At 43.9% G+C, this 13103-nt stretch overlaps 1 protein-coding gene across 4 annotated transcripts in view; it reads right to left on the minus strand.

The window, feature by feature from the left end:
- The window catches only part of EXOC6B (exocyst complex component 6B), a 313881-nt gene that overhangs the window by 155738 nt on the left and 145040 nt on the right, over positions 1–13103 (minus strand). For all 4 annotated transcript variants that reach the window (XM_063337243.1, XM_063337242.1, XM_063337241.1 and 1 more), the window contains one exon: positions 6839–7015. In XM_063337243.1, coding sequence (XP_063193313.1) covers positions 6839–7015 — 177 coding nt within the window. The remainder of the gene's footprint in view (positions 1–6838; positions 7016–13103) is intronic.

A 13103-nucleotide genomic window follows, 5' to 3' on the forward strand; every position in this document is an offset into this window, starting at 1 on the left:
CATCTAATCTCTTTGGGTACCAGTAGCCAGGAAGCACTTTATCCCATGTTGAATGGTGGTATGGAACAAACTGTGCTGTAGATTTGCTATATCTTGTGGGCTCTTGGTGTCCTTTAAGTGCCCCAGTGTGTCCCATGGCTAACCTTAGGGAAAAAAAAAACTGAACGCATTTGCACAGTCAAGAGGATGCTCAGAATAATGTGATATTGGAAATGGCCAGATGGTCCTGCGGAGCAACTGATCTCACTCTGGCTCATAGAATCATTTAGGTTGGAAAAGACCCTTGGGATCATCGAGTCCAACCATCAACCCCACTCTACAAAGTTCTCCCCTACACCATATCCCCTAACACCACATCTAAATGACTCTTAAACACATTCAGGAATGGTGACTCCACCACCTCCCTGGGCGGCCTATTCCAGCATCTGACCACTCTTTCTGTGAAAAATTTTTTCCTAATGTCCAGTCTAAACCTACCCTGTTGCAGCTTAAAGCCATTCCCTCTTGTTCTATTGCTAATTACCTGTGAGAAGAGACCGGCACCAACCTCTCTACAATGTCCTTTCAAGTAGTTGTAGAGAGTGATGAGGTCTCCCCTCAGCCTCCTCTTCCTCAAACTAAACAGTCCCAGCTCCTTCAATCGCTCCTCATAAGATTTATTCTGCAGGCCCTTCACCGGCTTCGTTGCCCTCGTCTGCACTCGCTCCAGCACCTTGGTATCTCTCTTGTATTGAGGTGCCCAAAACTGGACACAATACTCAAGGTGTGGCCTCACCAGTGTTGAGTACAGGGGGAGAATCACCTCCCTACTTCTGCTGGTCACGCTATTTCTAATACAAGCCAGGATGTCATTGGCTTTCTTGGCCACCTGGGCACACTGCTGGCTCATATTCAGCCGCTTGTCAATTAGAACTCCCAGGTCCTTTTCTGCCAGGCAGCTCTCCAGCCACACTTCCCCAAGCCTGTACCGATGCATGGGGTTGTTGTGGCCCAAGTGCAGGACCTGGCACTTGGCCTTGTTGAAGCTCATTCCATTAGCGTTGGCCCATCGATCCAATCTATCCAACAGGCAGACAGCTTTGTCTGGAAATAGAGAAGTTTCTCTCAGTGTCCAAGATGTTTTTTGCATAATTAGTGGTGGAAGCAAACAAAAAGTGGAGCTTGATAGCACCTAACGAAACCATTTATCAGAGAAAGTCAAGAGAGCTCTCTCTGGTCCCTGCTCTAGCTCCCAAAAGCTTAGAGAATTACAGCTTATTCCTACAGCCAGGTCAACCTGAAAGAACGCCAGAAGCATGATGAATTTTGGCGACACCTCACACCTGCTGATGTCCCGAGTGCCAAACTCCTTCTCCAAATAGAAAACTGTCTGGAATTGTTGATTTGTTCTTCAAAGACAGTTGTGTGGCCATTCTTCTGAATTGTGATGTCCTTCCTTAAAGTTTCCCCTTCTCCCACAAAGGAGCACCAGGGAGTCCAATTCGACCAAACCACTTCAGAGACACCTGACCAGTCTTTTTTGGGGACAAGAAGAAAAGAGGCAAAATGCAGGCGAGTTTGTCCTGCTATATTCAAGAAAATCACAAAAGAAAAGTCACTGAAAATGAGAAGAATCTGGATGAGCTTTGTAGTTTTCTGGATGCTTTTTACTACAAAGGGAACAGCTGGCACAAACTGAACAGACTGTGGAGCTACTCACTGTGAAATGCAAATTCTCCTTCTGCAACTTGACATTCATAAAAACTGGATTTAAGCCTTCTCCCAGCTCACTTTACAGCTGTGCCCGCTTCCTCCCTCTGATTATAGTGGGACCTTCCACCTCAGTGAGGCATCTGTACTTAAGTGGGACAATAATGTCTCCAAACTGGACAGCACTAATGGACTGGAGAACCACATCTCTCATTCATCTTCTTGAATGCAGCTGGCAGAGCTCTCTTCTACTCCAAGGGAGAGAATGATCTACACTAGAATACATGCAACAGTATAAGCAAAACCCTTCTGCTATTTCTTCCCTTTCAAAACTTTTCCTGTAAATTTTACTGCAGGGTGAAGGGATTGCTGATGTGTCCAGCTCTGGAGCCCTCAGCACAAGAAGGACATGGACCTGTTGGAACAGGTCCAGAGGAGGGCCACGAAGATGATCAGAGCGCTGGACCACCTCTCCTACAAGGACAGGCTGAGAGAGTTGGGGTTGTTCAGCCTGGAGAAGAGAAGGCTCCGGGGAGACCTTATAGCAGCCTTACAGTACCTGAAGGAGTCCGACAAGAAAGCTGGGGAGGGGCTGCTTGCAAGGGCATGTAGCAATAGGATGAGGAGCAATGGTTTTAAACTAGAGCAGGGTAGGTTTAGATTAGACATTAGGAAGAAGTTTTTTTACACTGAGGGTGGTGAGACACTGGAACTGGTTGCCCAGAGAGGTGGTGGAAGCCCCATCCCTGGAGACATTCAAGGCCAGGCTTGATGAGGCTCTGAGCAACCTGATCTAGTTAAAGACGTCCCTGCTTACTGCAGGGGGGTTGGACTAGGTGACCTTTAAAGGTCCCTTCCAACCCAACATATTCTATGATTCTATGATATGGGTAGGGAATCATGGGCTCTCTAGAACAGTTCATCCAGCCTAGGTGGAGAACACCATAACACAGCCTGACAAAGGATCTCAGATATTTCCTACAGGGAAAAAAAACCTAAAATATTTACCCCACTTTTTCCAGACACCAGGATCTGGAGCTCTCCTGCCTAGATGTAATCAGAAACACCTAGGACCATCCTGTTTTCAGTTCTGAGTAGGAGTGGGTGCAAGGCACCCTTCATTTTTCCCATTCCATATGCCAACGAGTCATCATTGGCTGTCTTCGAAACAGAAGCCTGCGGTTACTGGTTGGCATTATTGGCTGTGAGAGGTCAAGAGCAAGAACTACCAGCACAGTCTTTGGATGCTTCAGGATCGTTTCTTTACTTGTCTACTCACTTTGTTCTACATGGGGCCGCCTTTGCTTTCTCCAGCCTTTCTTGTTAGCAGTATTCCATATTTTCTTGAGAAGCATAAGCCTCAGCAATCTTGGTGAGAGGCAGAGCACAGCAAATGACATATGCCTACTTGTTGCAGTACTGTCCTTCTAAGCCCAGAAAGCCTTATTCAGCGCTCCAGAACATGGGGGCTGTGCAGAAAATGATATGCAATCCACTTGCATATCATAATACTAACAATTAATACTAACAATTTTAAGGAATGAAGATTAACATTGGAGACTCAAATTCTGTATTAATAGTATTCCTGCATAGACAAGATAACCATATGTCGTGGTTTGGCCTCAGACGGCAACAAAGAACCACGTGCCGCTTGCTTGGGCCTTCCCAATATGGGAAGAATCAGAAGAAAAAGGCAAAACTCTTGGGTTGAGACAAAGGTAGTTTAACAGGACAGCAAACAGAACAAGAAAACAACAACAACAACAACACAGATAGAGGAATATACAAACACGATTACGGAACCACTGCTTCCCACCGCTCACCAACCAGACCCCGGACGCCCCAGCCAGCTCCAAGGGCGGCTTCCTGCCCCCTCCCCCAGCAGCTCAGGGTGGGCATGGCTCACATGGCAGGGAATACCGGTCCTGGGGAGAATTAACCCTGTCCCTGCCAGAACCAGGAGACCATAAGGAGAAAGAGTGACAACAGAAGATGAAAAGGTAGGAATCAACTGTCAACCACGAAAAACAATTTTGCAGCTGGCCTGTAACTTTAGAGAATCCTTACCAAAGAACCTCCCATTAACGTTTTACATACTGTACTGGTTTTGGTAAGTTTTTTTTCATTGTTTTTTTCCTCATTGCAGCCCATACGGTGCTGTGGTTTAGATCTGTGACCAAAACAGTGTTGATAACACACCAATGTTTTAGCTATTGCTAAACAGTGCTTACACGGCATCAAGATCTTCCCGTTTCTCATTCTGCATGTCCCCAGCAAGTAGGCTGGGGCTGAGCAAAAGGCTGCAAGTGGACAACACTGGGACAGCTGACCCAAAAGAACCAAAGAGATATTCCATACCATGTAATGCCATGCTCAGCAATAAAATGGGGGGGAGGAGAGAGGAGGTGGTGTAGTTTTTTTCCCAAAAGCAGCCATTGCTCAGACACTGGCTGGGCATCAGTCTGCTGCTGGGAGGTGGTGAGTGATTGCCTTTGCATCGCTTGGTGGGGTTTTTTTCCCCCCTCCTTTACTTATTAAACTGTCTTTACCTCAACCCATGAGTTTCCTAGCTTTTGTCCTTCATGTTGTCTCCCCAGTTCTTCTGGGGGCGAGTGAGCAACTGGAGAGGGGCTGAGCTGTTGGCCAGGGCCAACCCACTATGCACACATGACAGTCCTTCAGATTTTGAATCATAGAATCATTTGGGTTGGAAAAGACCTTTAAGATCATAAAGTCCAACTGTTAACCTAACACTGCCAAGTCCACCCTAACCCATATCCATAACTGCCACATCTACACATCTTTTAAACACCTGCAGGGATGGTGATTCAACCACTTCCCTGGGCAGACTGTTCACAGTGCTTGATAACCCTTCTGGTGAAGAAATTTTTCCTAACATCCAATCTAAACCTCCCCTGGTGCAACTTCAGGCCATTTTCTCTTGTCCTATTGCTTGCTACTTGGGAAAAGAGACCAGCACTCACTTTGCTACAGCCTCCTTTCAGGTAGTTGCAGAGAGTGATGAGGTCTCCCCTCAGCCTCCTTTTCTCCAGGCTAAACAACCCCAGTTACTTCAGCCACTCCTCATAAGACTTGTTCTCTAGACCCTTCAAAAGCTTCCTTGCCCTACTTTGGACACGCTCCAGCACCCCAATGTCTTTCCCGTAGTGAGGGGCCCAAAAATTTAATGGCCCTATTTCCAGATGAGAGATCCATTTGTAGTAACAGAGAAATGATTTTCTTTCTAAGAAGGAAAAGATCCCCCCCAGAGGCAGAAACATGGGGAAGAGCTAAGCTCATCAGGAACCAAAACCCTCTCTTTTCCCTTTCCACCCTCCAAGACGATACTGGGAAAACGAGACAGAGGAGTCTTTGCCATAGGGCTCCGGAGAGCCACGCCGAGCCGATAAGGGGCTCCCCGCGGGCGCTGCCCCGCCGCGCCCCGTTTCATCACCACGGACAGCGGCCGCCGCTGCCCCGGCCCCTCCCGCCGCCGCCGCCTCTGCCCATCCCGCCGCCGCACCGCCAGCCCCACTGCCGGCTTCATCCCACTGGCTACCAGCCTGGCTTTAACCACACCGAGATCTGCCTCGATGATGACGATGAGGACTTACATCAGCCTGATGAATGGAATTAAGAGATTTCTCCCAAATGCGCTATAGAAACTATTCCCTTCAGATTCTTCCCTCCTTAATGTCTTCCTTATACCTTTGAATTCTAATTGAAATTCAATTCTAATTTATGATTCCAACTGACTCAAATATTGCATACTCCACAAGTATCACCACATTTCACACTGCCACCTGGTTTTGCAAGAACCCACTCTACAGAAGTGAGAGATTTTTAGAGTGAGATGGGACAAGAACTATTGAAGGACCAGGTTTTTATTTTTTAACAGGGAAATACCAAAACAGATCTATTCAAAATAACGTTTGATTTCAAAAAACTTGCCCTCCCCACTCATTTTTCTTTTGTTTAACTTCTGCTCTATTTTCATTTTAATGTAGGAGTAAATATCCTACCCAGATGGTCTCAGTGAAGTACCAGGGGACTGAGTTGTACCCTAGAGTTTGGTCCCTGTGAAGTAAGTGGTGATCTCTTCAGTCCGCTGTAGAAGTGCAGCGGAGATCAAGAGGAAGGGCAGAACACAGGCACAGAACTACCTGAGCAACCCAAACTTTTTTGAAGTTCAGAAACTTGTTCCTAATCCTCTTCTCTGGCTGGTCATAGACTGTCAAGTTCAGGGCAACCAACAGTACCCAGTTCCGTTACTGGTTGTAGCTGAAAATATCATTCTCCCAGCATAATAGAGGCTTCAACAATAAGAGAAAAAGCATCCAGCGTGGCAGATAAAACTTGCCAAAAGGTCGAACGCAAGACTGCATCGCAAGAAATGAAGAACACATCAAAAAGCTAAACACTTCATGACCTATACTCCAATTAGGTATCTCCAAGCTGCCTTTCCTGAAACACAGAGGGACTCTATTGCATTTTAAGCACCACAAATCCAAGATGTCCTACTGCACACACTATCCTCTAGCGCAGGGAGGAAAGAAAAACCAACACTATCAGCGAGGTTATGCTTTGCGGTTAACAAAAAACAACAGGCTGCCGGTCTGAGGAAGCAGCAGCAAAAAGGGAGGAAAAGAAAAAAAAAAAAGAAAAAAAAAAGAAAAAAAAGAAAAAAGGGAGAACATCAAGGAAATAAAATTGCATTTAAAAAATTCTGTCCCAATGCAATACTTCTCAACACAAAATATCTCTGCCACCAAGACACGGGTTTCACAGAAAAGGCCAAGTATCTCACACGCTATGCAGCAATTTATCTTTTTTTAAATGAAGGATAGATAACAAACTGCATTCCCAAATAAGCACAGAAGTGGAACCCTTGAGCTGGGGAGCCGAAGGCATGGGCTGTTCAGTTCTCATGCAATACTTGGCCCCTCTGCTGAGCCTGCTAACAAGAATAGGGACAATAGTGCAAAATAACCCAATGCTGAAACACACCTTGTGTTCCACACCTATACTGCATCTTTGCAACACACTGCATGGCAACACGAAAAAATGAGTGAGGGGCAAACACTGTTTGAGACACTACTGATCACCCCCCAAACTGTCCAGTGTCCTGGATTTGATGTTATACAGTTACCTCTTCATCCTCATCCTCATCTTCAACATCCAGGATACCCGAATCTTGCTCAGACATGGGGCTAGTGTTTTTTACCTCCAGATCTGAGCTTGCACAGACTTCTTTCTTGGACTTCTTCCCCCCGCTTATCCTGGGATGCTGTGATACAATATTGTCCAGGTTTCGTTGCTGCTGTGCCTAGGAAAAAAAAAAAAAAAAAAAAAAAGGAGATTTTTCACCTTTTACAACAGCATCCTCAGATTTTATTTTTTTTTAACCAAAAGATGCAATCGGTCATGAAATGTGACAAATGAGACAAAATAAAGCACACACTTAATGGAACTTCGAAATGTTATGTTTTTCCTAACCCAGATATTCCAAAGAAACAGAAGATTCATTTCAAAACCATTCCAGGGATTATGCAACAATACAAACAATATTCTGACTCTTCACAAATCAAAATGCCAAACCCATCATACTGCCATATTGATCTATTTACAGCACAGATGCAGAAATATTAGCCCATAGGCCATGTGGTGACTGTCACAGGCTAAATTAAAGGACGTACTTAACTGTTGGATTTGTTCCTCTTTTCAACCCATGTCAGCGCAAAACATTCCACATCTGGATCCCAGAGGTTCCTGAAAGCATTTTTGTGGTACCTCAGGAGAGCTTAATTGTACATTGCTGATGTACAGAATGAGCTGTAAAAGGTATTGAACCAAGATTTGCTCACTGGGAGAAGCACCAGGATTCAGGGAGCAAAACACATGGGCTTGGTGGAGCTCCCTTGTACTGCTGTTGATACATATTCCTGGAGCTTTGGAGTTTGCATCGATGCGTGTGCTCTGCTGCAAAAACTCACTTGGTTTTCTCATTGTTACTGAGCACAATATTTGACAGGAAAAATGGTTTAGCCCCAATTGTTCAAGAGAGCTGACCAAAAACTTCAAACTGAAGGGGAAGGGCAAGGAAGGGGAATGGTGTAGAGACACTGTTCTCGCCACAAGTGGTGAGTCATGGCTAAAACAAGGGGGAAGAGGCCAAGCCAACAGATAGAGTGGTTCTGCACATGTGGGCTTATGCTCTGGTGTAACTAGAAATTAAACACTCTGAAAACCTGCAATTTATACGGACACAGAGATTTACAGGATCCCTCCCATATTTTTCTATAATTTTCTTATATATAAGAAGAAAGGTGTAAGGAAATGATCCATATGCCTTTCTGGAAGTGTGATTTTAGACAGTAGGTTTCTTTTTTAAAAAGAATGAGTTTGTTATGTATTTCAGTTATTAATATAGACTATTTTTATCAATTAGCAGAGCAATCCAAATCAAATCTGCCTCTGAGTATTTTATTGCTTCTCTACAACAGGCGACAAATGAGGTGGCGAGAGGGACCATCCCCTGCCCCACGCTAACATGACAGCCTGGCTTTAGAAGGAAGAAGCAATACTAGAAACTGTATTGTAGATTGTTGCCACCGAAACCAACAGTGCTAGGAAAACAATGGAGAATTAAAACAAGTGGAACCTATAAAAAGAACTATTTTTGCTACACCTGAACTGCAGAAGGTAGAAAGCTCTCTCTGAAGTGTAAACCTTCAAAATTATTTCCTTTGAACACTTAGAAATATTAATATCACACAAAAATAATTTATGAGCACATTTTATTTTGACAGCCTCTCTCAGCTCAACTCTTTTGAATCCCTCCTTGGGAAGAAAGACCCCATCAGAGACTGATCACTTGTGTAGTTTCTAGATCTGAAGAATATTAAAACCCAAGCACAGCACAGATATCCCAACCCTTGCAAAATCCCCCGGGCTCTACCACTGTGTAAGGCAAAGTGCCCTTCACACCACACAAATAACATTGGCTTTGTCTTAATTGCCAAAAATGGCATTTGATAGTAAAATTAAATATATACAGATGACACTGGACGCAGTTTCACCAGGAATTTGAGCTAAACCTTAGATGAGCACCCCTGTGCTGTGCCATAGCACAATCTTGACCTCTAGTGGTTGGAAAGCAGTAGTATCCTTGATGTTTAGTACAAGTGCTCCTACAAGAAAAGTAACGTCTGAGAAAGTGGACTACCAAACAAGCGTATTAGAAAGATCTCTGAAGGGATGGGTCTCAACAATAGGGATTTTTGCAACAAAGCCACAGGAAAAGGTCTGTGTGAACACTGCTGAAGACAAATTTTGCTAGCAATGTCAATACTTGAAGCAATTGGCAGGGAAGCGGTATTTTTTGCATTAGGAATCTCGAACTTCAGAGGCACAACTCTATAGAAAGACATTGCAACATCATATAAAGAGAATTAGGACTTCAAAAAGGGGAGTGAGCATTTGGTCCTTCTGAAGCCCACACAACAAAGAGATTCGAGGCTTGATTCTACTCTTAGATACACCCATTTATGACATAAGTTACTCAACTGAAGCGTAATGAAGTTATAACACTGAACCCACTGTAAATTACACAAGCAAGCCCAGCGTACTCATTAAAATCTCTCAGATTTATGTAATCTTTTTTCCTCTAGAAAGGGAAGAAATAAAAGAATGGGAAAATGCAAAGTTTTGGATAAAACTTTGTGCTTGAAATGGATCATTAAACAGGGCGTAGCAAGATCACAGCAGAAAAAGTGGTCATGGGAGAAGAAAAATCTGGACTAACCAGCTGAAGGATGCTGCTGCCAGCTCTGAACTTCACTGCCGAGGCCCTAAGCATGTAACATTCAGCATTTCAGGCTGAACACAGAATTAGTCTCAACAGAGGACCCTTGTAGACCTGTTCTCACATACACATTATCTTGCTCCTCCACCTCTTTTCAAACTACAAGTATTAATGTCAACCTTCAGCTTCGGCTATGCTTACAAAAGAAGCACAGCAGTACATGACATCTATTGGCCAGGTATCAATATTGCTAAGATCCAAATCAAATACTGGTAAGACCTGATAAATATTGGTATTGATAAATCCCAAATTCAAGAAAGTCTGTCCTTCTAGGAAAAAAAAAAAAAAAAACAAAACAAAACATTGCTCTAGGCCAAGGAGTTCAATATCCAACTTCAAACATCACGTTTTGCATACTTTAAATACATACAAACTGAAGTTTACCAAGAGAAAATTTTTTACCTGAATTAAAGTCCAAGGACCTACTGAGAAAAAGAAAGAAAAAGAAAAAAAAAAAGGAGTATGTCCCACCTCCCAGAGATCCACAAAAAATAGCCAGAGAGACACTCCCAAAGGCATAAAAGCTTTGCAGCCTACCAAGGGCAATTTTTACATTTAGGAATTTGAGATGAGGAAAAAAAAAAACAAACCACTAAATTAGAAGAGATTTTCCAGGATTTCTACGTTAAAGATGGACAAATGGCCACAAAGTAACCCAGTTGATGTTTATTCCCTTCCACCACACTGGTGCACATCCCAGCACATAACCCCCATCTCGCACAGCTGCCGCTCCGTCGCTGCACCATGGGTGCAGCCCATCAATAGCCGCCTGGGAGCCCGAGGAGTCGGCGCGATACAAGCAGAGCCCATAACCTAGGTGTTATGCTGGAACGACACAATGTACACGCCAGAAATAATAGTAATTGCTTTTCCATTAACAGGAGGGCATTTCTCCCACCCCCACTCTTGGCAGGAAACAATCTGGACTGAAGTGACCTATAAGTGAGAAATATCAAATTTTCTTTAACTTCAGCAGGCTTGGGTGAAGTCACCGAGGTTTCAGTTTCACCTTGAGAGAAAAAGAGAGCTGGGGAGAGGCCCAGAGGAAGCAACTAAGGAGAAATTTGGGCTTAACCGCCAAGGAACTCCCTGTTCCTACCCCCATCTCGTTACCCGCACCTTCCTGGGCTGGGGGTGCGGCAGAACAACTCTGCAATATATTTGACATCGCACATAAAGGATGAAAAATGACCTGCAGAGCAGACACATTTGGATTTTAATGTTCTGTTTCACATAAAGGCATCTGTAGGGAGCCCAATGAAGAGGCACACTTTAGAAACCACATCAAAGCACAGGCGACACTCCAGCGTGCCCTCTGAAAACAGAGGGACCTGGGGCTACGGGGGAGGCGAAAAGCCCTCGAGGGACAAAAATCAAATAAAAAATCCCCTTACCTTTTGGTGTGGTTTACATGAAAGCAAGTGCATTTTTGTATTATTCTGTAAAATTGCCTCTATTATACAAGACTATCAATCTCTTGACTCTCTGCTTAATGTGACGATAAAAAAAAAAAAGAGTAAGAAACCAAATGTCTGTTCATAGCTAACGTTACATTTAGCAATAACACACAACGCGTTTGGTTCACGTAGCTGAAACTCCCTCCAAGAACAGCTACTTTCTTCATCCACGTGATTCGCACAGCAGTCTGGCAGCCTCCTTGCAGCACAGGAACACCCTACACTGCTCTGACACTGCAGAAATCCCAGTCCCCCTGACAGCAATGCTATTTCCAGGCTGGTTGATATAAGAAGCAAAGGCAGCTTTCCACCTCAAGGTTCAGATTTAGGTCAGTGACCTACGATTGCTGTTGTAACTGGACTGGGGTTGGCCATCGGGCAGTCTAGAGACCTTCATCTCCACAGCTGAGAAGTTGGTAGGTTTTGCTGGATGAATGTAACCAGAAGAATTAATTGATCTCTTTTGCTGTTGTTCCTTGAGAAACTGAGAAGCAAAGGAACAAGGGGGAAAAAAAGCATTTCTATCTTTATTACATGTTTTCTCTCCCCAGCCATCCGCTTTTTTATGTTACCTGTATGTGACTCCACCAAGTGCTCAGCCTCGCAGGACATGGCTTTGGGGGTTCTCCCCTCAAGCCTATTTTACATGAGTCCCAAATACAAGTCTTCAATACTTTCCAGTCCATCCTACAAGTTTTGCAGCAGCGACTATCTTCACCGCCCACTACAACTCGAAACGAGCCAACCCAACTGACCAAGTGCACAGACCCAACATTCTGCATGAGAAATTAAAAGTATTGTTTTAAAGCTAAAACAATAGTGACAAGTAGTAGTTGAATTTTTCAAAGTAACTTGACTTCTTGTGATCAAGCAAACACGGCCCCAGACCTACAACCCACATCTGTGTAGCTAAGGTGGGGCATGACATGGAGTAGCAAAGCAGGTCACAGTCTCCTCCAGGCGCCGCCTGCAGAAGCCATACCTACCGTAAGGGAAAGTTGTTATACCACCTACACGGGGAACGAGTTTCTTTAAAACTCAAATAGCTTTTTATAGGGTTTTTATAACTTCGCCTTGTTTTCTACATCAGTTTGCCAATGTTGATGGCAAGCGTGTCTTACCTCCCATCACCTCCACCCACCAATGAACTGACAGTATTTATTTTTTAGAAGAATCTAATTAGCTCTTTCCTGATGAGACAGTAGATAAGGCACAGCAAAAAACGAGGGTTTATTATTTAAAAGGGCTTGAAGTACTGCTGTGGTTAGCTTCAGTGGTTTTGATTAGTTACTGCACATTCGCTCCTGTGATTGTTTTATAGATCCCTCTAATGGTCTGAGACACAGAACTTTAAAATATCGTTTCCCAATATCCCTAGGAATGGGATACATATTCCTTAAACAATATCACAAAAAAAAAAAAAAAGCAGCCTGGCTACAGGGGAAGAAAAAAAGAAAGTTAATAAAAAATGACAGTAGGGCTGGCTCCCTGCCAAAGACCCATTTGAAAGTTATAAAATCCCCCTCCGATCAGATAAAAGCATGGATTATTATTGCAAGGTGTAAACTCAACACACTGACACAGCTTCTGGTTTGAGTTTTAACGAAAAGCCCATCGCTTGTCAAGATGATAAGAGTTTTTGCCTATCTGCTTTCTTGGTGTTAACTGGTTATCAGAGAAAACAATTTGTCGGAGGTTTGTCTAGCAAAGTTCACCCTCAGCACAGGAAATGACAACCAAGAATGTGATGATTTTTTTCCCCCCAGATACTTGGTCATTAAAAAAAAATAAGGCTAGAAATGCCGCATTCAACAAGTTTGCTTCCCCCGACACCCTGCACAGAGTTTGCTTCAACCTCCCACTCCTCCTTCCCTAAAAATGACTCTTCCACCTCAGCCCACCAGTGCTAAAATCCAGTTCACAATATTGATATTCCCAAATATCACTTTTGCTCAAATATAAATTTTTGACATCAAGTTTGCAACAGGGAACACACAATTCTCCCTTTGCTTTTGCCTTCACCCAGTGATTTATCCTCACCCCGACTCTCCTGCCCCTTTTCGTTACCCACAAGACAAGGTCAGCATTATTTA

The sequence above is a fragment of the Chroicocephalus ridibundus genome, chromosome 5, assembly GCF_963924245.1.
Source record: "Chroicocephalus ridibundus chromosome 5, bChrRid1.1, whole genome shotgun sequence".
NCBI lineage: Eukaryota > Metazoa > Chordata > Aves > Charadriiformes > Laridae > Chroicocephalus > Chroicocephalus ridibundus.